At 38.2% G+C, this 27,757-nt stretch overlaps 1 protein-coding gene across 1 annotated transcript in view; it reads right to left on the minus strand.

Annotated features, from left to right (window-relative positions):
* Window positions 1-27,757, minus strand: part of IQCM (IQ motif containing M) — a 116,280-nt gene that overhangs the window by 74,923 nt on the left and 13,600 nt on the right. The window contains 5 exon segments of the mRNA XM_055726345.1: window positions 2,761-3,186; window positions 4,669-4,741; window positions 8,143-8,217; window positions 8,900-8,954; window positions 15,532-15,575. Coding sequence (XP_055582320.1) covers window positions 2,761-3,186; window positions 4,669-4,741; window positions 8,143-8,217; window positions 8,900-8,954; window positions 15,532-15,575 — 673 coding nt within the window.

Here is a 27,757-nt window from a genome sequence, read left to right on the forward strand (position 1 = left end):
CATCCCTGGACTTATTTGCTTCATCTGTAAATTTAATTTTATAAATGAGCAACATAAAGTGCTACCTACATACATTAAAGACATACCACCTGCTTTGTACTACTTTAATGGAAAATCTGTCAAGCACTTTCTTTAATGATTGTATGTCTTAAAAATTCAACAAATGAAAGGATTACCACTGAAATCGTATTAATCTGCAAAGGATTAACAGCCTACTGTTGAAAAGACTTCACAAACTGCAATAGGAGAGGATATTAAATAAAAAATGCAAAGAGCTTTTCACATACATAGTGCAGAAAGATTGTAGAGGTTGAAGCAGCAAAATTGAAAATGGACTGAAACAAAGAATGGTGATGTGAATCATACACTTCAGCACTGAAAATAAAATCATAGAAAACATGCTAATAAGCTATAACATGCTTATTGTCTGAATACAGTTTATTCATCTTCTTCATAAGTTTCTGTGACCAGTTGCACTCTCGTTGTCATTTGTGATTTTAAACAGATTTAGATATGCTATCTGAAATGTCTTGTTTAAAGAATGAAACAGAATTTATTGAACATTCTGAATTTAATGAAACACGGAGAATGAAGTCTTGATTTCCCACAGACACAGCCTTCTTTAAGGGATAGGAAGACCCCCCACAGATTATGAAATATATTATCTTCAAAAGTACACAGCTTAGCTTTTAGAATTTTAAGAGACAAATAGATTTATTTCTCTATTATGTTTTCCCTGCCTGTAGGACACTAATGAAATCATGGCCAGGCATTTCTTGTTATTTAATGGCCAACAGAGTTCATTTCATCAAACCTCATTCAGTAGTTATCCATATTCATGAAGACACTTAAGGATGTGTTTGATTTTAGCTTTAGTAGGATTTAAGGATATCCTTAAAGTTAGACACATCTTTAGTAGGATTTAAGGATATCCTTAAAGTTAGACACATACTTAAAACGTTATGCTGAATTTGGATGGAGGCAATTGCATACTTACCTGAGCTAAAGTTAAAATTAAGCATATGCTTAAGTGTTTTGCTGAATACAGATGGAGTGCTGAACTGCAGCCCAGTGATTACTCATAAGTGTCAGTATGTTCTCAATCCAGACATTATCACTTTACAAATAAAATTTGAAGATATACGTATACATAATCAATGTATGTCTGAGTAGAATTTTGATGACCAGCTAATTACAATTAATGCAGACATAAATTAATAAGGTGATGAAACTCTGCTTAAACTCAAAGATATATTTCATATAATTCACTCAGGATGTACACAGAAGATAAATTATGACAGTAAAACAATGACATGAAAAACTACAACTTTCCCTTCCAGTCAAAAACACCATTTTCAACCTCAGTAGGCCCAGTTTAGCTGGTCCTAGGGTCTGACACTAAAATTTTCCTAGTTTCCTGAGCCTGAAATGATATTAATGGTGGTTTATTACACAAATCATTGTAACAGATATTGCTCACCACACAGAAGAACTCAGAATAACCATTCTGAGGTTTTGCAACTTAAGGACTTTGAGAATCTATGGATTCACAGAATCACAGGATGGTCAGGGTTGGAAGGGACCTCTGAGACCAACTTGTCCAACCCCCTGCCAAAGCAGGTTCTCCTAGAACAGGTCACACAGAATTGCATCCAGGCGGGTTCTGAGTGTCTCCAGAGAAGAGGACCCCACAGCCTCTCTGGGCAGCCTGGCCCAGTGCTCTGCCACCCTCATGGTGAAGAAGTTCTTCCTCATACTCAGGTGGAACCTCCTGCGTTTCAGTTTGTGCCCGTTGCTCCTTGTCCTCTCGTTGTGCACTACTGAAAAGAGCCTGTTCCACCCTCTTGAGACTCCCCCTTAAGACATTTGCAGCCATTGGTGAGGTCCCTCTCAGCCTCCCCTTCCCCAGGCTCAGCAGGCCCAGCTCTCCCAGCCTGTCCCCACCAGGGAGGTGCCCAGGCCCCTCACCGTGGCACGCGACTTCGCAACAACATCTGCCACCTCCCTCAGCACTCGGGGGGGATCCCATGGGGCCCCACGGATCTGTGGGTGTCAGGTTTGTCTAAGTGATCTCTGACACAACCCTTCGCAACAAAGGCAAAGTCTTCCCTTCTCCAGACATCCTCTCTTGCCCCCAGGGCCTGGGGGTCCCGAGGGCCGGCCTTGGCACTAGACTGAGGCAAAGGTGGCATTCAGTAACTGCCTTCTCTGTGCCCTGTGTCACCAGGGCACCCACCTCATGCAGCAGCGGGCCCATGTTTTCCCTGGTCATCCTTCTCCTACTGAGGTACCTGAAGAAGCCCTTCTTGTCACCCTTGACATCCCTCGCCAGATTTAATTCCAAATGGACCTTAGCCTGACTCACCGCCTCCCTGCACGTTCTGACAACATCCCTACAGTCCTCCCAGGTGGCCTGCACCTTTTAGCACATGCCTTAAGCTTCCTCCTTCTGTTTGAGGTTTGCCAGAAACTCCTTGCTCATCCATGCAGGCCTCCTGCCCCCTCTGCTTCATTTCCTACTTGTGGGGATGCACTTGTGATGAGCTTGGAGGAAGTGATGCTTGAATATTGGCCAGCTCTCTTGGACCCCACAACCTGTAAAGACCTAACACATGGGATTCCTCCAAGTAGGTCCTTGAAGAGGCCAAAGGTAGCTCGCCTGAACACCAGGGTCCTATTTATCGCCCTGCTTCTTCCATGCAGGACCCTGAACTCCACCATCTCATGGTCACTGCAGCGAAGGTTGCCCCCAGCCTTCACATTCCCAAGCAGCCCTTCTTTGCTAGCACAAGGTCCAGCAGCACACCTCGCCTCACTGGTTCCTCCACCACCTGCATCAAAAACGTACCATCAACACACTGCAGGAACCTCCTGGGCTGTGTGTGCCCAGCTGTGTGGTCTTTCCAGCAGATATCAGGCGGGTTGAGGGCTCCCATGAGAACCAGGGCCTGGGACCATGAGACTACCTCCAGCTGCCTGTAGAAGGCCTCATCGACTCCCCCTTCCTGATCAGGTGGCCTGTAGCAAACACTCACAACAGTGTCCCCCATGTCAGCCTGCCCTTTAATCTTTACCCATAAGCTTTCAGTTCTTTCTGCATCCACCCCTAGGGAGAGCTCAATGCATTCCAGTTCCTCTCTCTCATAAAGAGCAACTCCAGCACCTTGCCTTGCTGGCCTGTCTTTCCTAAAAAGTATGTAGACATCCAGTCATGCAAGCTATCCCTCCATGTCTCTGTAACTGCAATAAGATAATGGTCCTGCAACCACACACAGATCTTGAATTCCTCCTGTTCATTCTCCATGCTGCATGTGTTGGTGTACAGGCATTTCAGAGAGGCATTTGAGCATGCAGGTTTCCCAGGAATGGTGCAAGTGGATCCACCATAGCCACACACACCACTGAGGTGGTTAGCCTTCTGGAACTCATCCTGGGAGGCAGCTAAGAACATATGTCACTTCTCTGGTTGGCCCGGCTTATTTCCCGGTTGGATGTGATTGTGTGAGCATTGCCACTTCGGACCCTGCCCCCTCCAGTTCCGCAGTTTAAAGCCTGCCTCACCCAGCCAGCCAGTCTGCCACCAAAGATTCCTTACCTCTTCTAGACAGGTGGATCCCCCCTGTCCCAAACAGGCTATAGTCAAAGAATGTACTGTTGTCACAGAAGCCAAAACTCACATGACAGCACCAGCCATGAAGCCAGAAGTTGACTTGCATTACACATATGTCTATTTCTGGCTGTACCCTTTCATCTTGCTGGTAAAATGAAAGAAAAACTAACTTGGGCGCTAAAATTTTTCGCTTGCACCCTTAGGGCTTCCTTGATTCTGTCCAGGTTCTGGCTTTTGGTGTCATTCATGCCCATGTGAAAGGGTAGTAGTGGATAGTAGTCTGAGCTCTTAACAAGTTGTGTCACCCTCTCAGCAACATCTCAGACGTTAGCTCCCAGAAGGCAGCATAACTCATGTGACCCCCTGTCAGGCCATCTGATGGCACCTCAGTGCCCTTAAAACAGAGAGCTACCCAGTACAGGCATGCCACGTTTCTTTTCAAGGTGTCCATAGTGTGCTGCTACCATTGTTCCCCCTTACAGGCCTTGCTTGTGGGTGTGTATAGCTCTTAAAGCTCCATATCTGTTCTCAGTTGTGGGTAGAGACGGAAATGGAGTCTGCCTCTTGCAGGTCACCAGGGTCCAAGGTCCACTACAGGAGCATGGTTCTGAAACCACCTATCTTTCTCCATCTCAGCCCTCTAATACTGAGCAGCCTTTTAGCTGTTTCCTGCAACCTGGCCGTCTGACGTTACAGATCATCAACCTGCACAAACTTTATGCAGGTACTTACCTTTTCTCCAGAAGGAGGATCTGGGCACTCATTTCAATCTTCCATCTATACCAAAGCCTCCTTCCTTACCAGTTCCGTCTGGATGCAAGCATCAGACATCTCAGGGGCCTTCTCCGTAGAAACACTGGTTTTAACTCTGAGGTGAGTACCCACCATTATGACATTCACTATTCTACTTGGAATGGGGTAAGACCTATTCCTGCTTTCTAATACCTTTGTCAGTTTTCAGTACTAATTTGCAAAGGAAAAACATTGAAAAGTAAGTTTGAAAGTATATCAGTTTCATCTGCTGTTATTTTTACAGAAGATGAAGAGCAAAAAAGTACCTTGTATTCCTCCTTTCTGACATAGCACTTGATGCAGTACTCTTCTGCTTGTTGGCTTGGTGTCTACCATAATCTGGAAAGACAGAAGAAAGACCTAGTGAATTAGATATGTAAAATCTAAGGCAGCTCATAACTGCCATAAATTTCATGTATATGTAAAAGGTTCTAAATTTAGACAGGACTTACAACTTTACTAAGCAAAACTAAAAAGCTCAAAAAATAAAACTAACCTAATCAGTAACAACAAATGTTAGGGATGAACCTAGCAATACTTTGCTTTAAGCTCAGATGTACAGATTCAAAAAGGACAGATACTGCTTTCCTCTTTCCATCTCCCCAGTGACTACTCTCTGTCCTGCTACTTTATAATTCTGTTTTCCTTTAATGAATTATGGAAACACAAACCTTATAAACATCTATCTATGTTTAATTATATAAATATATATATGACATATATGCTATCACTTGTATAGATCAGGGTGTTTGACTTTTGTTGTGATGCATTTCTGATTTGGCTAGTTTGTAAAAACCATACACCATCTGTAAAAGTCTCAGAGAAAAAAAAAAAAAAAAGAAGAACCAGGTATATAACTGAAGCATGTAACTGTAACCCCCCCTTCCCTCCCCCCTGCAAGAAGTTCTTGCCACTTTAATTCCCAAGCTCCTGAAAGACAGCAATACACAAAGCATGTTAAAGAATGGATATCTGACATCACACCAAAACAGCATTCATCCCAACATGCTCTTCCTAACAATGGCCAACAAAGGAGCATTGGCAGGTGTAAGAAAGATGGCACTTCCAAAGGTGATTAATCTCCATTACAGACTTCTGATTATCAGCAGTTTAGTGACTAAGCTAGAGGCAGCATCTATACCCTTATGTTTAATAGCCACTGAATAACCAGACATCAAATTGTCTAATCCTTTTTTTGATCTCTTTTTTCAGACTTTGCAACACCTGTGGCTGCCAGATCCACAACTCATTTATTCATTATATGAAAAAGATTTTTGTACTTTTGTTCTAAATTTACTACCTGATGATTTCATCGTGCCCCTCTGGTTCTTGAGCTAGAAACACAATATATATTATTCTTCATTAGCCTTTCCCCTACCTTCAAGACTTTATTCCTGATCCATTACCTATGTCACCTAGATTTTATGATACTGAATCAATGGATGGTAAAAACAGTACTTGATATCCATTATCACTAAAAACAGCACAAAACATTTTCCTACCGACATTTCCCATCTTATTTAGTCTGTTTTATGACAGAAACTATTCCACACCTCTGGCAATCCCATACTGTATGTTCTAGATGCTTTTTCTTTTTAGGACAGAATGGCTGGCATGTGATATTTAAGACATGGCTGTACTATGGAGGTAGTAAGAACTCTATACCAATCAGCAGCCAGCTACACAGGTACTTTGATATTCTTAGTAAATTCCAATTAGATGATCAGCACTACAGCTGCTATCAAGAGTCTTCCTATCAGTTAAGGACCTGGAAAATTCAATCAGCTGAAGGAAAGACTGCATGCCTGACAGGTGATTTGCTACTATCTACCTCATGGAACTAAGAGTCCTATTGGTTCCATGTTTCCAGATATTTTTGGCTAACTCATACTTCAGATCCTGTCCCCTAGTCTCATTTACTCAAACTAGAGTCCCATTTTCAACTGAACGCTAGCCTTGCCTATTATCTACTTCCTTATATCCTACCATGTTCTATGGACTCTCTGATACTTCAGCCCCACTCCCAGCCATGCTGTTCTCCCAACACTTTGATTCTTCTTCTGACCTGATGTGCTTGGCTTCTGTCACTAACTCCTGACTATGATCTCTCTCCACACTGCCACCAGCCTCGAGGTACACAGATATGGTGATGTTTTCTGTTTGGCTTTAAGTTCTGTTCTTTTCCTTTCCATACCCAACCTCCTACTATGTTTTGCACACCCTTTGGTTAGCCATTTCGGACAACTAACCACAACGATTCCAAGTTCCTACCTGTGTGAAAATGCCAAATTCAGAGCTCATTCAGGTGTAAGTGTATAAAGTAATTCCCTTGACCAAACATTTTCATTATTTTTTCCATTACCAGAATGTTTTCATGGACAAGTAACAAACATGATTTTGTATGAAAAATCAGATGTGGTACATGCTAGATTAATGTCAGCAATGCATTAAGCGCAACTAAACCATGCTTTCAAGCATCCCATTTAGCAAGTCCACCCACAGAGCCTGAATGCTAGACACTGCTTATCATTTTTTAATCAAAGAATGAAGGTTTTAAAGGCTGAAAGTCAGTGCACTGACTTGTATTGCAGATTTCAAGCAGTGAGGTACGAATTACCCAACTGCTAGAGAAAAACATTCTTCTTCGGAGGCTGCTAATGCACTTCAAGCAATTGCTAGTGCAAACAAACCTGGCTCTGTACGCTTATATATTTTAAGATCATCAGCCACCAGTGCAATGAAGTGTTAACAATCTGGTGGGAGATCTAAAACACATGCACATGCTCAGAAGTAGTCTTATTTAGTACCTCATTTTATAGGTGTATAGTTCTTTGGTCATTGATTTATTAAGTTCTGTGTCACCACCGAGCAGTCTTGTCCAGTTTGGTTGCCTTTTATACCATCTTGCTGTATTTTGGTTTTCACTTCTGGTTTTGACCTAGGGATTCAAATCCTCAAGTTGCTCCTCCCAGAACTAGAGTAGCTAAAGCCTATCATTTTATCAACCCTATTCATCTATTTGGAAACCCTGTCAGGCATGTGAGGTATATGCTGAAAGGCAATCTACAGTTTAGTTCATGTGGTCTGAAGCCAAGCCAATGCCTAATAAAGTCACCATCTATGATTTAATATGAAGATGAAATTTCACTTCTTGTGCAACTGAGATGTGACATTATTTTAATGCAGTCTGGATGTTAACACCAGCTGTCTGAGAGAAAACATGAGAAAAGAGTGGACATAGAGGTGCAATAAGCATACTGTCTGCATAAAACCTCAAGAGTCATTCTCCAAAAACGAATTTCTGGGCAAAGGTCCAACACTACAGTAAGTGACTGCACATGTCTGGATATAAATGTATGGATTCAGAGCAAGATAGATACTTGGTAACTTTCTAAGTTACTTCAAATGTATCTTAGTAATTCACAGATTTCCCAAATGCTATTAAGACACTGTCCAAGGGACTCTTAGGGCCTCCAACTGTGATTCTGATTATGAGGTGACAACAGAACATAAAATCCTACTATGCATGTGATCAGTATGTGCCAAGACCAGATCTCTGAATATCTCTGATATTCATGAATCAAGTTTCAAACACAAGTGTTGTTCATTTCAAAAATGAACATTTTGAGAAGATAAAACTTTGATCAGCAGACTGCTAGCCATAAGGCTTAATACATCTGAGTGAAAACTATTTTTCACCTTACTTTAAGAATACTTAAGTAAGGTATATTTTACCTTACTTTCTAAAAGGAAGTTGACCACATAGCTTGAATTAAGCTCCCTTTTAACAATAAGGAAAATCATATCATCAACCCCTGAAAAGTGAGAAATACACGCAAAAGTCTTTACAATTTACACTAGCCAGGCTATTTGATCCACTGCTATAACAAAGCAGTCAAATTACTTATCTTCTCAGAATCTTCCATATAAAACAGCGTAGTGAAGCATGTGGTTGACTCGGAATGAGCTGTTCCCACTTCACACTATGATAAGCCACTTGCCAATTGAGTTCAGTCTCCTGCCTCCTGCCTCCCACTTGCAAAAGGAATTTAATTGGCTGTTACAGCAATCTGTACTCTGATAAAGTTGCTCAGGAGAGAGAAAAAAAAAAAAAAAAACAAACCAAAAAAAACCCCAAACCCAAAAGAACCCTATTTCCCTATTTCATCTGAAGACCTCATACATTATTTTTCTTCCACAGCCCTCTGTCTGTGCTGGTCCCCCTTCGCAGTGTGTAGCTACCCTTCGAAAGCCACTCCTCCCCCCTCCTGATTTCAAATTTTTACTTAGGGCAATCCAAAAGTTCACAATTCTTTTCCTTTACTTCCCAAACTACCTTTCAAGTCTCCAGTATGTGGTCCAGTAGGTTGCATATACTTTCATGTGAGGCTGCCTCCTCCCTTTGAATTCAAAGTTCTATTCTGCCCAAGACAAGGGTGGCCTGCAATAAAGACCTTGCTTCTACTTCACAAGCCACCTGTTATCTTCCTCGCCAACCTGCCAACTCCTCTATTGCTTCCCCGTCCTGCTGCTCCCCAGCCCACTGTGCCATCTGCACAGCAGGAATTCAGAGATAAGCTTACAAAGTGTTAGAAGTCTCAGCTTTGTCTCAGAGCCGGTGCTGCTTTGTGAGCAGAATAATTATTCTGGAATAGAAGTAACTTTTATTTAAGAATAATGTCTGCATGGAAAGCTACTCCAGAATCAGGGATAGCAAACTGATTCCATTCCAGCTCTGCTAGTCTGCTTCCTCATTTGTCCAGGGCCCAAGATCTATTTGGGCATACCTTAAACCTTCTTACTAGGACAGGATATATATGGATACAATGAATACATTCATCTACAAGAAGAATGAAAAATTACTCAAGATATCAATGAAAAATTTCCAGCATTTCTGAAACTGGGGAGAAGCTGAAATGCAGGACTCTGATGACTCAAAAGACTGTTATGACTTCTGCCCCAAAGTTCAAAAAACCCACACTTTTACAATAAGAACATAGATCACTGCAGCCTAGAAGAAATTGGACTAAGAGTGCCATATGAAAAACTGGAAGAGGTGACTAGGTTGCAACCAGAGACAAAATTCAGCTCATCTATTATAGTTAGTGGTACCATGCCACAGAAACTCAAGAACTTAGTGTTGCTTCCAGTGTCCCATAATGCTGGACACTGCTTAAATACAATAAGTACAAAACAATTACTCGGATAATTCACAATTGCAGTAAAAATCAAGAGAAAACAGAGGAATACAAACAGATAAAGTAACACAAGGAAACAATTAAGTGATTTTGATTGACATGACAGTTGTCACAGTATATCAGAAGCTTAATGGTTGTTACTTTAGAACAGACAGTGCAGTAAAGGTTAATCTTAAGAATGAATGTAAAGTGCATTAAAGAGGTTGTTTTGGGTCATCTACAAAGAGTTTTTGCCGAGTCTACAAGGTAGCACAGAAAAAAACACCTGCAGCGGCATGCTGGAACATTGAAACTGGCATCATTCATCAATGAGAAGAATAGAAGCTGATCATTCTATTGTGAATCAGAGATGATAGAGTGGAAAAGGATGTTTCATATTTTGTTCAATTCAAATTATTATGGTATTCTGTCTAAACTGGTGAATTTGAACCATGGAACCACTTTGCATTATAAACATTAGAACTCTTTATCAGCCTTGAATCATAATGCAGAAATGGGTAATTCACAGCTAGCTTTGAAAGAGCTTTCAATTTAAATAACTGTCTCCTGTTTTAGGTCAAGTGCAAAACCCTACTAAAGTGTAAATTGCAAGCAGCTATCTCAGTTAAAACACCACAGCTATATTGTATCTTCTCCCCCCCGAAAAAATAATAATTTAAAATAATGGCATTCTGGTAATGTAACATCTTGTCTATAACCCATTCTTCCTCATGTGTCTTTAGGGAAATATTTTATTACACAATTTAAAGTTTAATGAATCACTCTCACTTTTTTTTCTGTTAATTATTCAGAGAATACATGAAACCCATTCTGAAACAACAATACACCTTGCGTGTAGATGTAAGCAAAGCTACAGGCACCTTCCGAGCATACTCACTGTTTTATCCAGATTCAAAAGCTACAGTGATCTCTTTTGCCTTTTCTTACTAAAGAAAAGGCAGTCAAACATGGAAACAGTCTGCAAGGTGATTTTCTTATCCATGAAACATTCAGCAACAAAGATGTCTTTGTGCATGACAGGCTTTCCACTTCTTCCCCAGTTCTTGTCTGCATTTTAATCCAGGTTATTTTATTCTTGGTAGAGCAGACAATGTAACTGGTTTTAATCAAATAAAAATACCACAAAGCAAGCACGTAAGTTTACATGGTAACTTACCTACCAGAAACATGGGTATAAAAAATAGCTGAATTGTTGTTAAAAATAACTGAAAGGATTATTATCCCCCAGATTTATTTGTGAAAACAACATAACTGCATTGGCAATACAGGCCTATCATCAAAGCCTCTTTTGAGAAGGTAGTTTTGCTTTGTTTATACAAGTAAATAGTACTGTCCTCTTTGGATAACACATTCATAGTAGCCTCACTCATAACTTCACATGACGTGTCAAGATTTTTAAGTTTAGTTTTGCTGCAGAACAGAATTGAGAGATGCTACACAGTGGCTAAGGCATTCACTTGTAATGTTGGAAAGCCACATTTAATAAAATGCCTTGAATGAATCAGCGAAGTAATTTCAGCTTCACTTTTTCACAGCCCACCCAAAACCCCTCTGCATGCTTGGTTTCACGAGAGGGTTAGAATTTCTGTTTTTCTCCTTTCCTCCCTACAGTAGATATTCTAGACCTGAGAAATTCTTCCTGACAAAAATGCCCTCGAAACTCATTTCAGGGGGGATGACATTTCAGCTGTACAGCTTCAGGATTTGCCTGAAGTCAGGGCATATTTCCCTGTGGCACATGAAGGCACAGACCCCACATGAGATCCCCCATCGCATACGTAAGTCCTGGTTATATACAATCGCTTCTCCACCTAAGTTCTGCCCTGGAAAGTGCCTACATGCAGTAAAGCACCTTCACAGCCAGTTCACACTCCATCAAGCTGTTTACTTCCTCCATGCTTATCTGAGGTTTCTTCTTCCCTGATACTTAAGCTGTGGGAGGCTTTGGGCATACACCTCAGTGGGAGGCTTTGGGCATGTCCCTCGTTGCAGACAGGTGTGCACATAAGTGATCTGCAGGTGAGCTCAGAGAGCCAGATTTAGGGTTAGTTGTTTCCTCCCTACACTTTAAGGCATAATCACTCTGACACCTGGCACCCAGACAATGAACAGAGCCTTTTCTCAGAAAGGGCCCTTACAATTCCCAGTTACTTGCTTCTTGTAGAGGAAATGCTGGCTAACCCTTGCTGAAAAAAAACACTTTTCAATAAGCACTACGCAGTAAAGTCGGCCCCTGTTCCCAACACAAGTGTCTGCGGTGTAGCAGGAGATACTCTGACTCCCTAAGTTCCATAAACTCATCCTGGGACGTAGTTTCTCAGCAATGTCTGGTCATGACCCTTAGTCATTCCTTTTGCTCATTCCATGGAAGTAGCATTCCATGCTTATCTGATCCTTAACACCAAGCAAGCTTAATAAACAAGAAACTCTTTATTTGACAAAAGACAAGGCCAAGAGTTTTGATGTAAGATTAGAAACAACATGCTATAAATAAACATAAAATGAAATTTTAATTTATACTTAATGATCAGGTGCCTCTCTAGGCAAGATGTCACCTGTTTTATCTAGACTCCCCAACATTCTCCCATGCTGTCAACACTGAAAACTTACTGCATTCAGCAATACTTCTTCCAAATACTATTCTTGATCTAAAGCTGGACAAGGACACCAATTCTATCCCATCCCATCTGATTTTTATTTCTCTTTTTTTCTATTTTTTCCGTATTATCTTTAAAATGTGAGCATAGTCTGTGGACTTTTCATTCTCCCTCAAGAAGGCTTCCTCAGAAAGGTTTGCACATCACCAGCTAGCAAGGCTTACTTCACTCTGTCATTCCATACGTCCACAGGTTTCTTTAGTCAACACCTTACTGCAGCTTAAATTATATTAATATATATTTCTAAGACATTCCAATTGTTAGAATACTTTTAAGGCTGAATGCTACATTTTGCTTTTAGTCACCATCAGTCTAGACTTGTAGCAGAGACTAAATATGACATCTTTGGGCATGTCATTAATATTGACAACAGATTTAGGAATACAATAGTGTCATTGAACTATCTCTAGAGACATGTTGTCGCTGTCACTGTAATCTTGAATGCTTTTTTCACTTATCAGTGTTGTTTAACAAAACATTAAATGAAATATTATCAAAGCAATCTTATCTTCATTAGGCCCATTCCATACCACAAACTATATCTTAGACTCAGAGCCTTTAGTGACAAATGTCATTCACGAGATCTTTAGACAATCACACTTTCTGGTACAGTTTTCAAACCAGAAACAACAGTATAAGCCACCAATTTGCAGATCATTTCTGAGGCCACTTTTAAAATAAAACCATTAAGATGGAGAACAACTAAATCTCAAAATACAACTACAAATTGTTTAGTTTGCATATGTACACAGTTATTTACCCTTTTAAAGGTGTCTTTTTTTTCAAATACAAAAATTAATTTTTCAGCTATGCAACTGTAACTCTGATTTAGTTTCTGGTTGTGGTTTCTCATTATTTGTAAGGTGGATAAGAAGCTGAGTAAGACAGGCAGTGGTGCACTCATCTAAACAGGAAACTATGAGCTACCAGGAGGTTACTGGCAGATTTTCTCCAAAATCTGTGTCACCAGTGAACATAATAATACTACTGTTAGTGCTCAGCATAGAATAAGAGTGTACAGAGTGAAGTGACACAGTACAGCACCAACAAACCTGGAAGACCAAAGCATCATATAGGAAAAGAAGAACTGAATGATATTGTACACTGGAAATAGAAACACTGTTATAGAAACGGAGTGAACAGTAAAAGTGCAAGTTTATAATATGATGAAAGAGAAGAAATTCTGTACAACGTTTTTAGTTAGAGATAACAGTGGAGGAGGAAGGTGTGGATGCCTCAACAATTCCCAGCATGACAATAAGCCATAGCTGAGCAGAAGTAGGTTTGACCCTAGAAATACCAAATGAGGAAAAGCTTAACGGTACTCTGGGGTTTGTTCTATTCTGTATCACTGTGGTTACTCAGCATTCCTGCAAGGTGAATTCTGACTGCTTAAACTACAGAGAAATGGCTACTAGGACAATTACGGCAATGAAGATTGTCTCATATGAGAGGGAAAAAGAAGTGGTTTCACCTTTTTCAGCCCACAGAACCAAAGGCTAACATTGGACACAACTGATTCAGGCAGGAGTGGGCGTCAAAAGTCAAGGAGGGAGAAAAACTATAAAACCAAATGGCAATGTTGACAAAACAAAGAGCAAGTACAAACTCGCCTTGCCTAAATTTAGGATGAAAACTGAAGGTTTCTGATGACCAAAGGAGACAAGAACTGTTTTCCTACGGAAGCAGTGGGAGTAAAAAAAAAAAAAACAAACCAAAAAAACCTAGGTGAAAACTAGTGCTTAATAAATACCTAAATGTCACAGTCGCCTACAGCAAGATCCTGAATTCATTAGGTAAAAATATACCCTTATCAGTCCAAAGTCTCTCTCTTTGTGAATTAACTGACTGTTAGGACAACTTCAGAGAGAACTGAATTACAGTACAGAAAGAAAAGTTTATAGAAAAGTTAGGTTCATAGTATTTTCCAAAGTATACAGAGCACACTTATCTGACTGTGTCTGAGGATGACTTACTTAAAAGTACTTATCATTCTAAGACACTTTTTAGGGATAAAAACTCTCAACTGAGGAGGTGCTGGGATTTCAATTGCCACTATCCAGAATCCTGTCCAAGTCAATTTAAGGTATCAAACCTTTGCTCTTCTTTTATATTCTGCTTTATTCACACATAGATACCCTTTTTTAAGAACAAAAGAAATATTTAAAGAAAAAACAAAAATTCCACTCTTGTTTCTTGCAAGCCTTTCAGTCTTCACAAGTGTTTTCCAAAAGGCTAAAATGTGTCTGAGATTATCTTATTTAATAGGAGGACCTATTCACTTCTAAGGTCAAACAGAAAAATTTAAGTAGGGAAGTTACCTCCAACAGCTGCTTGCTACTTTAAATTACTTTCAACATTTAATCTTTGTACCTCAAACCCATGTAGTTTCTACGTCTTGTGTATAGAATGTGCAAAGTTCTGTTAAATGTTTCTGTTGCTTTCTGAGCTTTACCTCATTTTAACTATATGAATTTGAGAACCTGTACCCTTTGCAGTGTTTGGTATTTTTCATAAAATATTTCCTAAAATTGCTATAAGGTATGGTGATTTATATTATCTAGTTTCTGCCTTACATTACATGAGGCTAGGTCAAATAAGTTCAGCTTTATTAACCCACTGGGAAAAAAGCTTACATTTCTGGATACTGTGTTGTAAAAATCAGGTTGGTAAAACAATGAGATAGTGATGAAGATGCAGATACTGGAAATCAAATACCAGTCTACATGTCCCTCTTCTTAAAGAAAGTGTATAGTTAGATAAAGTTAATTCATTTTGAAGCTAGCCAGTGTTATCTAACGCATGGTGACTATCAGCATAACTCTGCGTAGTCCAGTAATCTAGATGTACTGTTTGCTTTAGTTTAAAACAGTTCTTTATATGACAGTCTATATGTAATAACTCATATGCACATATATAATGCAATAGACTTACATTCATAGAAGTTCTGCTCATAGTAGTCCACCAAAACTGAAGCACTGCTTTGTCCATGGTAATGGACTCGTAGTACTCATAATAACGTAAGGATATCTGGTAAGCTGAGAATTTTCTGGACTCAAAATCTTGGCTACTGCTCCAACTATAGACTTTGTTCCCCTGTTTGTATTATAGATTGTTTGTATTATAGGTCCCTGATGTAGAAAGACAAGTTCATTACTAAAATGCAAGCATTCCTCATGTACACAATGCTGATCCTTCCTGATAATACTTGCTCATTTTACATACCTCCTTGCCTTTCATGGGTTTTTTGCCTCACTTGGCTGTACTACTTCACAGGATTTGGTGCAATCACGCCTCTCCAGTCCTGGTATACTTTGCCTGTTGGGAAGATAGTGTGTTTTTGAAAAATACATCATTTATCCAAATTACTTCATGTAATTTATTTGTACTCAAGCTATTGAATTAGAAGCTTCGGTTCCCAGAAGTGGAGTTGACATCTGCTTCCTACTAGGTCAGTCAGGAGTTTCCATAAATCACTTCAAATATTCTCAAGCTTATTGTCTAGATCAATGACAACAAATCTAGTAAAATCTCGAAGTCTGCATCTCATTGCATAGCCTTTAATGCCGTCCCACAAGTATATTCAAAGGAAAAATAAAAAGCGTGACTTTTATCCAGATACCTCTACAGAAAGGCATAAAAGCAACTCTGCATTCTTCCATCCCCCTTACCATGCTAAAAACTAGCAGTTTCCTCTTCTTCTCTTCAAGTAGCTTGGCTGCAAAACTTACTCTTCTTTCATCTCCTGAAAATTACCTAACTAGTGCACCTTTTTTCAGATCAGGGCTGAAACCAGGAACAGGGCTGCTTTTGAAGGTATTTTAAAGAGCCAGTCTGATTTCTTACCAAACGAGAACTCCACCACAGTCAGTATGAGTGCCTTGTGCCAAGTCACAACTTAGTTCTTGTTCTAACATGGTAACATACTCAACCTTCAAAATATTCTGAATTGTAAAATACACATATACTACATTATTTTCTAAGAAAAACCTTCCCTGTCAGCTGCAACTGCATTGAATTCCTGGTTCCTATACAACCTTACTTAATGAAAATGTATGCTTTACTTAAGATCACGAATTGCCAGCTTATATTGTAAGGTAAAGTACTTAACTATAAAGTTCTCAAAAACAATCAGATCATCTAATGTTTTTGTACAAATGAATGACTGTAAGCAGTTATTCTATCAGATGGTTGTGTTTGTAATGTTCTGTATAAAACAATACAAATTTGAAGTGGTAACATGCTTAACCCATGCCACAATAGTTTTGATACCGATGGCAGAAAGAATTTTCTGCTCTAGATTTTTAAAAGAAAATACAATCTTGACTTCAACGAGTGTACTGCAACACCAAGGAGATCAAAGTAGCTTAACCTCCACAGTAGATGTGACCATTTCAGAAAAACAGCATCAAATTTAGCTAACGAAATGAAAACCTTAATTGTTCCAATTTTGCCCATTACATAAATAACAATAGAAGCTGCCTTAGTGAAAGAGGTCTACTGTGCTTCTTGTCCAGGACTCATTCTCCAAAATCAGCACACACTAAACACTTCTGAGAAAATTTTAATTGCAAACCATAATCTCCAATCAACAGAGCTCCTTCTCCTCTCTAGACTGGCTGGGTTTCAATCATGATGTTTAATGTCACTAGCACATTTTAGTATTATAACTAATAATGAGGCTAGCTATCCTTGATATTTTTACATTTTGGTATAAGTAATTTCACTTTTAAAAAAACTCAAAAAGTAACTGCAGTTTTATGAGAAGTATGGGGAGTTACTTTCTCTTTTAAAAATCCCTTTAGGTTTTTTTGCATTAGGAACAAGAGAGCACATGAAGATGGAATTTGCTTATCCATCTTTTCTTTACTACTCAGCATGCTTGTGACATATGTACCTGTTTAAATGTCCCTATTTTTGTCCTCATTTCTGAAGTTTTTCCCAAGTAATTTTTTTCAAGCCCTTGGACTGTGAAAGGGCCATCCTGCTTCTGCCACATGATTTTTGGGATGTTGTGACCAGGACTGCACACTGTAATTCAGATGAGGCTGCATCAGTAATTTATGAAGAAACTTTATTATTCTTTCTGCATTTTCCATATTAACCCTTAACAACATAATATAATTTATTTTATTTTATTTTATAAAAACTATATAAATATATAAGAATATAATATATAAATATTTTATTATATAAACTTTATTTTATCCTATTGGCCACAAAACATACATTTAATAGCACACCACAGCTTAGCCTTCTACCCAAAATCAACAAAAATTCTGCCAATGATTCACGAATGATAAAAGATGAAAAACACTCAGGAAAGAGGACCATGAAAAGAATGCTGTGATACAATACTCAGGCCATGCTCATCTGTTTTCCTAAACTGTCAGATACCTTCTGCAAACTCTGCCAGCCTAGCAGTTGCCATCGCTGCCAGCTAGATTCAGCATTGTCTCTAATGTAACATAATTTTAATTCCTGCAGGGAACTGATGGTAGTCTCATGGCTGCTACCAGGAGAGATGAGCCTAATTACTAAGTTACTGAGGACTGAATGACCTCCTAGACTGTATTTTTTAAAAAACATATCTGTATTTGATAGAGCAGGCACAGCATACCATTAGGAAACATGCAGCTAAGTGATGTTGAGTTAAGCCTCTAGACAAAAGAAATAAAAGGATTTAAAAATACATCTCTTTCTTTTGCACCTTTTGTTTATTTGGTTAAGCATGTTTCTTATTTACACTTCTAATTCTGTCTGTGAATGCCTAACTCGAGGAATCCACTGCAAAGTTCTGTTGAGTCACTTTTAAAAGCCTTGATCATTTAGGAAATACTGCAGAGCGTTGTCTATTGCTTGTATTTGCCTTAATCCCTCCTCTATGATAAGAAATTATATTTTAAAAATGTCTGAGACACCTAGGTGTGAAAGATAAAGGAGTCATGTACTGACCACAGGCAAATACCTTAATGCAGAGACATTCAGAGATCACAACACATTGGGGCTCTCTGCTGTTGTTGATTCCCACAGCTTGGCAACATATTTTTCCATTATGCACAACACCATTTACCCCAGAGCCTGAGAACTTAACAAATATCAGCAATATCAAAAAAAGATTGTTGAGGAAATAACAATGAGTTTGCATCCCTTTGCAATTCCAGGGACCTGTGAGTCAGAATTCAGTTTAAAAAAGAAATAAACAAAATAATATTCTTTATACCTTCCCAAGTTCTCTGACACTTATTGAACTTTTATTAGGTCCCAAACTAACTTCTCTTCTGAACTTCCATTGTGCTCTTTTTTATTGTCAGGCATTGTTATCTAGCCCTTTCCCATAAAGAACATTTCTGTAAGGTCAACCAGGAGTGCTTTTAACATTCATGGACACTTTTGAAAGTCAAGGGTTGTTGCAGGAATCCTGTGAAAGATATATCTATGTGATTCAATAAATAGGTGAGAAAATCCAGAGTTTAAACCAGGCTTCCCACAAAAGCACTCTTTTACCAGTTATAATTTCAGTTCAAAAATGAGTGCGTGGAGGGAAGACGAGCAAGTTGATGAAAAATCACAGCTAGCTAATGCCTTTTTTAATAGGACACTCATTTTTAATCTATAGTACTTACAAGCAGTTATTAGCTAGAATATAGAATTAGCAGTTCATAGTTCATATGAATAATTTAAAGGAGAGGGCTAGTTTAATAACTTCATGTTAGAGAATTAATTCAAAGCATTTCGATTTTATCTATCAAGTTCAGTCTATGAGTGCTTTGAAACAGTGAACAGGAAAAATTGTGGCCAGGATCTAGAAATATAAAGCAGTTATAGAATGCATGAGGTTGAAGTTTGTATCCACTTTGATGTCTCTTACACTGCCAGGCTAGCATAAATAAGACAGTGGCTCATCTGAGCACCAAAACAGATTTCAATCCCTGTCTAACAATTCAACTTCCATTACATTTATTTTAAATAAAGTTGCATAACATGAAATAAGTGTTTTCTGTAAGTCTTCCATGGCTGAGGCTGTAATAGAATTAGGATATTTTTATGCACCTTTATATACATTTATGTAATTTTTAATGTATATTTTTGTGTATGCATAGTAAGAGATTATATGATATAAACACATTAAAAGTACAACTTCAGTGCAGCAAGGAAGTATTTAAATATTCCAGAATGAACATAATGTTATGATGTCTTGCAATTCTCAGGTAATACAAGATATAAAGGCATTCATGAGCCTATTAGAAGCTCATAACATTTAAAACTATGATATCATGTTAATAAATTACTTTTGTTAGGTACTATTTTTGTTTTTTAAACTTCATCTGAAAATACTTGCTGATTAACTTTTTTCCTTGACATGTGATTTGTCTGGGACAAAATTTAAAAGTATACAAAGACTTAGCTATCTGTCTAATGGAATTTTGAGCACTGTAAGACCTTAACTCCCATATGGGTCAATAGAACAATTACAACCTAACAGGTTCTACTAAAATATACAGTGTTCAGACTGCATTTTGTCACGTCAAAACATTAGTAAAGTCTGACTTTTTAACCTCAGTTTTGGTCTATTTTGTGAATGCATTGATTTTGCTTGCCTTTTTGATATGCAGAATGCAAACTTTCCAGAATGGGAACTATCTGTGCCCACGTGTAAGTACAGCAGCTATCAATGCAAAAACTACTGTTCCTAATCCCAAGCTCTTTCATCTCCAACCTTCAACTTCTGTCCCTTCTACTCTCAACTTTCACCCTATGCTAGCTCCTTCGAACTCCTGCAATTTTACTTTATGGTTACGTGTGTAAACTAGATTTAACTAACACACCATGACAGTACTCATCTTCATTTCCCTTTGCAGATACATACTTAGACTACTTCAGAGGTTGTTAAAGAGTTTTTAAAAGCAAGAATTCTGTTCTGTAGTCTAAGCAGTATAGAAATTCTCAGTCCATTTCTTTTATTTCTACCGATTATAAACTTTCATTTCATTTTTACAGATGTACATGTCATTGCAGACAAAGCACTTACAACACTGAAATTTGTTTTCCTTTCTACTAACCTCTTCTGCTCAACAGAAAGAGGTCTGTTACTCTTCCTAACAGTGCAGTTCCTGCTGGTAGCACACTACCAGCACAAAGCAGCCAGTGCAAGATGTAATGATTCATGGTATAGAAACAGCTATTGAATCAGTACTAATTGTATTCCTGGTGTCAGGTTCAGCAGCAAGAACAAAACCAATCCACACTACCCCACAGAAGTGGAACTGGTCCCTTCCAGACAGAGGATATTTTCTTTTGTTTTGTTGTGTATCACAGATAGGGTTTAAAAACCTGGTTATTTAAAATAAAAATATATTTTGCATTTCCTTTCATTAAAGTATTATGAAATATCCTTCTATAGTCTAAATAAAGATACAAATTTAGCACGTAGTTTAGTGTCTTTGGAAAAACATGGATTTGTTTACAAAAAAACATGAAATGTACCAGACGGACTGTGAATAGAGAAGAATAAGGCTTCTGGAAGTGCACCTGCAAAGGTTTACTTTTCAGGGTTGATATTACAAGTAATTAGCTTGACATTTCATAAATGACATTTCTAAGAACTGCTAATGCTGACTTAACCAGCAAACAGAAAAACCTTGCTTTGTTTAGAAAAGGTAGTTGCATTGCTGCACATTTTATGTGTTTTATTCCAGCTCGTGTTGGACACATCTACATGCATGAAATCTTCGAAATAAGCATGCTCTCTGTAAATTGAACTTTCTATTATGGTGCTCTCTGCTTAGCAAAACCGGATAAAATGTCCTGTGGTGAAGCTAGTATATATTGCAACTGAGTAGGCCCATACTACAGTTATAATAAACTTACCCTCAATTAAAGTTGGGTGGTTTTTCTAAGCATCTTTCAAATCATAAAAAATTCAGACTAAGTTTTACATTTTGGTCAAAACAAAGTGGAAGATATGTTGACATTATATGTCCTTACACTTTTCCTAGGCTTTAGGGTTTAACTTGATACTGGCAAGTAAAGCAATTGCTTTGAAGAATCAAGAATGCACGTGTTTGTCCAGTTACCCAACCCAGAGATAGGTTTCTTTACACACAATACATTTCAAGAGCACTTAGAAAACTACAGTAATTCAAGAAATACATCAAAAATTTGGTCTCATTTCCTGCTTGTGTTAAGAGGAATATTAAGTATTTATGTCATGATGGTCTCATCAGCTTTATTTTTGTGAATTAGAAATCTTGAAACATCTTGAAACTGTAATATCACAGTATCATTCACCCAGTTCAGTTGCTTGGTTAGCACACCCACACCTCACCAGGGAAGAAAATGGAGTCTTTAACCTGAATGGCAGAAATCCAGTTATAAATAGGGTTCTCATACTGTGTTTGCAGACAGCATTTTTGACAAGCATGGATGAGGGGTTGGTGGTTGGTTTAGGTATGTTTTGGTTGGGGGGGTGGGGTGGGGGGGTCAGTGCAGCGGTGGTAAGATGAATTTTACTTCACTGGTTGAACACGGGATGAGGCAGGTCTACAAAGATATCTTGTTTAAAAGAAAATGTGAGCAAAGTTACTGACTTATTTTCTTAATGCCAGAGTTCAATGATAACATGGGTTACTGAACCAAGCAGTGGACCTGTCTCGAGACAGTATTAGCATGTACACAAAAGTCTGTTTGAGATCTGGGGTATGCAATGTATGAAAGAAAGACAAAATGTGAAATGCTAGAAGTGAAAACAATGTCAAATGTCTTTATCTTCTATATTCTTAATATTTTGGAACAAAAGGAAACATACGCCGCCTTCTTTTTCCTTACTTCTTTCACTAATTCCTTTTATGACCTAAAAGGAAAAGAATGTGAGCTTCATAAACATCAAAAAACTTAAAGGGATAAGAAAAATATATTTTCTGGAAAAAAAACCAAAATAAATCCTTGAAAAAGTGATACTTTCTCAAGAAAACTTTAAAAAGGGAAATGCTTAATAAAATCAACAGGTTTTAGTTTGCAGCAGTCTTGAAAGAGCAGAAACATAACCTGAAAAAATAAATGAATAGTTTTCCACTGCTGTGTACAACTACTGCTGGCAAATAATGAAAATAATATGCCACTACACCAGCTCAACTTCACCGAAGCAATGTTGGATTTACAAACAAAACAGAAGTTAAACTAGCACACACCTGAATACCTTGGTGGTCCCTCACTGTCATTGCACTGGCACAGGGACATTGATGGAAGTCAGCCCTAAAACTTCCAGTTCAGAAAATATACTGTGTCTTCACTGATACTCCTTGACATCTCTCCTGCTATACCTTGCAGGTCTTTTGTTGCCCCCTGCTACTCTCCAAGCCTGATCCCATGGTTAATCTCCTCCCTTCAACCCCTTGTATAGCTGATCTCCTCCTAGCTGATCCAGCTCATTTCCAGCCTCCCAGCGATACCTTATTTCACAGCCTTTCTTTACTTCGGTCATATAAACCGTTCCATTAAAGAACTCACTTTCTGCCCACAAGGCACTTCCATGGACCTATTTTATTGTACTGAAAATGCAAACAATGGGGGAAAGAATCTTGTATACACATAAAAGAATTATGCTCCCTCAGAAAAAGCCCTTTGAACTGCAGTTTCTTTCCCTTCTTCCCCATCTCTTGTCACCATGGGTTATTTTTCAAATGTGCTTTCACAGCAGCTCTTCACTGAAGTGAATGGTACTACTTTGGGACCTTGGTATTCGTGCAGTAATTACTATTGTTCTGCCCTGTATTTAATAGGCAAGTGAGAGGACTACTAAAATTATAGCAGTACTCATAAAGATTGCCTGCAAATCCCTTTAGAAATACGTACAAAGCCGTAGTCCCAAACAAACCCTGTTTCATTCAGCAAAGCTTTTCTGTTAAACTGTAATGCAAAAACACAAGATGAGGAAGAAATAATACTGGGTCAGAAGAAACAGAAGAAAGAATAAAGACTGTAGTTCAAACAACTATGTCCTTGGATGGGAGAGCAAAAGTCTGTTTTATCACTGCTGCAAACTGTTCTCATATTTTCAATTGCTTCAAAATCAAGCTAACTCTAATTTGCTCTAAACAGCTTTTGATTTTATCAACAAAGCATCAAAAGGCCTGAGCAATACATAGTGTGAATATCTTTCATAAAGGTCAAATTGTTTTCCTGTCTTAGTGAAACCTCCTCACCTTTTTATTTTATGATTCGAGCTGTTTTTAAAAATGCACTGTTTATTCACAGCGCTACAGCTATTTCTTCTCTTTTCCTTCCTGCAAATCTTATTTCCAGCTAACACTGTCCTTTATGAAATAAAACGTTTTACATGCTTTCCCATGAAAAAGCCCCATCAGCTGTGCAGCTTCATATTATTAAAGAGGTATGCTTTTTTCTGATAGATGTATGACCATGAAGTGTAATGAATCAAGCAAGAAAAATAATCGGTTCCAGAGTTTCCTGTTGCAAGATGGAAGTGAGCCATCACAAAATGTAACCTCCACAAATTGTGCTAGGTGGTTTGAATTTATACTTGCAATAGCATTAATTAACAATAGCCCCACCATTTCAGGAACACATAATTGAAAACCAGTTACGCTGGAATCTGAAAAGGGTAACATCACTTTATCTGACACTATTTTTTTTCTTTTTGACAGAAAAATGGGCCATTTCTCTTACACAATAAGAAAAAAATTAGGTAAATGTGCCTGAAGCAGACAGGAGTAATTTGATTGTTTCTTAGAAAACCATTTATATTGAAGACTCAAATTGAATCCCAGCCTTGATTTTTTTCCATTCTACCCAGGTGTGACTGACTACAGATCACCTAAAATGGTGACACAAAAGGGAATTAGAGCTAGACTTATGCTTCTGCTGAAGCTTAGCAACTAGCCAGTGTCCCTTTATAGAGGAAAAAGGGTGTGCAGATGTTTTCACACTGAGCGAACTCAAGAGTGAGTGTTTCTGCAGCCCCTATTTAGTAGTGACCCCAAGCAATATACTAAGGCCTTCAGCTTCTGGCAGTCCTTCAGCTTTGAAGATCAGATTTTCAAAACTACAGTAGTATCACCCAACACCTGGCCTTTCAGTTTTTGACCTCTATTGCACCAAGTCTTTTATTCCAAAAACAGATTTATTAGCATCATCTGATAATCCAGAGAAGGAAAACTGACTTTCATTGTAAAAGTTAGTTTTCATCAGGGCATTCAGAAATACTAATATTAACATTTTTTTTTCATATAGAACCTATACGTAGATAACATAGGTTTGGCAAAAAAGTATGGCTTCTGGGATTCTATTTTCTTTCCAGTATCAGATTTGTCATAGTAGATCTATGAAAATATATATTATAACAGTGACTTGGAAAAGGCTCACTATCCCATCACATTAAAAGAAAGGTGAAGAATCTGAATCAGGCTTTGTTGGCCAGGATAAGCCATTCTGGAGAGAGTATTACATTGTTCGGTAAGTTCAACCATAAAGGATGGGTGGCCTTGCAAGTGTTTCAATCATAGCATTATTTTTTCAAAGTATAAACCATAATGGCTTATTTGAAGCACCTCACTCAGCACTGAGAGTGCTGCTAATATGTTCAGTGAGTCTTTCTTCAACCATGGTTTTGCATGAATGGGCAACATGAGTGTTGTTATCAGCCCTTCCCATCAAAATCCACCAATGCTTTTCCATTATAATGCTCTGTTTTCAGCTGCTTAGAGGAACTTCAACTATTGAAGCTGAAGTTTTCTTTGCTGAGCATATGCATCTTTAAACAAATAAACAAACAAAAAAATAATTAAAAAACCCCAACCCAAACCAGCCTATTAGACAAAAAACGAATTCCAGCTTGCCTCCTCGTATTCTGCTAGAAAAACATTATTCTATATGACAGAAATAGAGGTGGGCAACAGAATGAAAAAGCTGAACTAAGTTCAAACCAGTGTCTGATTGTGACTCATCTCTGTTCATGAATAAGGATGAACCAAGTCAATCCAAGGTTTCTGGCATTATTTCCTTATCATCAAATATGTTTGATTTCTCACATATTTGTCATCAGCTCCTTTGGCTTGGTTTGGTTTTTGGCTGATAGAGATAAGCTAGACCCTTGATTTAACTCACATCTTTAGCTATCTAGCTCATTGAAAGAGAAATATTCTGCATTCTATCACCTTTATATGAGGAATAACTTATCACAGAAAATAAAGAGAAAAAAACTGCCTCAAGGTTCTGTTCAAAAAATTTCACCTTTTGCTGTGAGGAGCAGGAATGAAAGACCGGCTCCAAGTCAACCTGCAAGCCCCTTGGGCTCTTGCAGGCCACAGTGGACACCAGAATAAAAGAATCAGGGCTTCTCCATAGTTTACCTTAAACACATCTAGTTCCTCTGTATCCTATTATTCATATGATCTTCATTCAACAAAGGTGGGTACAAGACAGCAAAAGAAGCACTTCTACTCCTCCTCCCTCAGTCTCTCCTCATTTCCATACTTCTGCTCTTGTGGAATGTCCCTAAAGGGTCCTGGAGAAAGGCTGCCAGCAAGAAACGCTGACAAAAATATGTTGCCTCTCCACCATGCAAGATGGTAGTATGAACCTTAAGAGGGTCATATAAGCTCACAGAACATTAGTAGAAGTTATTCTTCCTGTTATTAATGTTTTTTAAAAGACTGGTTGATAATTATTTGGCATTAACAAATAAACAGATCATAACCATTCTGTACTATCAACAAAGTATCTGCATCCACTTTGCTTTATCTGCAAGCAACGTGGATCACTAGATCTTAGGAGTTCATATGTATTTCTATATATGCCTAGTGATATACACACAAACACTGATGGTAAGGTACAAGAATTGATGTTTCCCTACAGCCTTAAAACTTTTGCCTCATATTTTTAATTGAATGAGTTATTTAGCTTTTTTAGCACTGTATCAAGCTTCTCCTACAAGAGGAATGACAATATTCATAATTTAATATGCAGTTTAGACTCAAAGGAATACAATCAAATCTGTACAAACATTTACAGAATTAGTCAGTTTTTGTTCTCAGAAGATATGGAAAAAGCTCTGGTCCTCTTACTTTACAATACAGCTGGACTAATGTCATTTGTTAAAAACATTTTAGAATTAATCCTGACATTTTAAATCAAATAATTTACTATTTTTTACTGAAGACTTAAGTATTCAGCTAGTTTGACAGTTGCTTGAATATGGTTTGAGGAATACTGGCACTAATCATTGAATAAATTATTAGAAAACATATTTTTCTTGCATATTCCTGGCCATTTTCACTACTATTTATCAGTTCCTAGCTCTTAATGACAAAATCCACTAAACCCAAGGAAAGAATCACACTTACTTCAAAAAGAGGGATAACCTGCAGTTTCTGATCGTTTCGTGTATTTTTTAAAAATCATATTTTTACAAATGCATGGACTTAAAAGCTTTGAAAGCATTAAATAGCAGATTTTTAAAAGCTTTTTCTTTGAAATCAACATTTTTACAGATATTGCAAGGATATAATTATGAGGGTTTTTTATACAGATATGTAACAAACATAATCTCATAGCTGAGCTGATGCTCAGTTTCAGCTTTCTCTTCCTATAGTACAAATCTACAGGGAGTACAAATAAAATAATCAATTGTTTTAAAATATGCGGTCAAATTATATGCCCCTCTCTCATTTCATCCATGATCGCAGCACTGCAATTTAATCTGCCAGCATTTACATAGGGAAATTTGCATGAAGCTAGGGCTTGCATCATCTCAAAGATCTTACATCAGCTCAAAGATCCAGACTGTATGTTTCTGATTAAAAGACCCAAATAGGAGACTAGCACGAAGTAAGAACAACTATCTCTTAAAAAGGACAGTTACAATCTTTTGCAAGATAGTCTCACATCTTTCTGTTCCACTGAAGCGCATCACGTATCTCTCAGCAACTCTGCAGAGGTTTCTACTGTTCATCGCATATAGTGATGTGCACAGCATGAGTGGTGGGAGCAGGATATCCTGCCTAGTTGGCCAGCAGATCTGGACCAGCTAGGAAGAAAAAGTAATCCTGTGCTGAATAGACTGTAACAGATTGCTTCCTCCTTGTAATGAATGGAGGACCAAAGCACAAACTGTAATTGAGAGCTAGCTCCCTGACTGATCTGATCTGGGGGTGGACAACTATAGGCTGCCACTGAGTCAGTTTAAGGCAAGTCGTCATGCTGCAATTTAATCCTAAAGAGAAATCAAATGAAGGTTTTCAGAGCCTTTCTTTGCCTTTTTTAACAATACTTGCAAAAACACATTGTGGACATAGTCTAAACATTCCCATTCACTGAGACAGCAGTATCCTATTGATAGTAGCTTAAATTAGTTCTTCTTTGTCTCCTTGGATGAAAATTTAGATTTTGAAATGTGTAAAAGACCTAAACAGAAGGCATTGGGAGACAGAACGGATGTTCACTCATTCTCAGTACCTGATTGTTTCAGAATCCATTGGCCT

Source organism: Falco cherrug, chromosome 1, assembly GCF_023634085.1.
Source record: "Falco cherrug isolate bFalChe1 chromosome 1, bFalChe1.pri, whole genome shotgun sequence".
In the NCBI taxonomy this organism is placed as follows: domain Eukaryota; kingdom Metazoa; phylum Chordata; class Aves; order Falconiformes; family Falconidae; genus Falco; species Falco cherrug.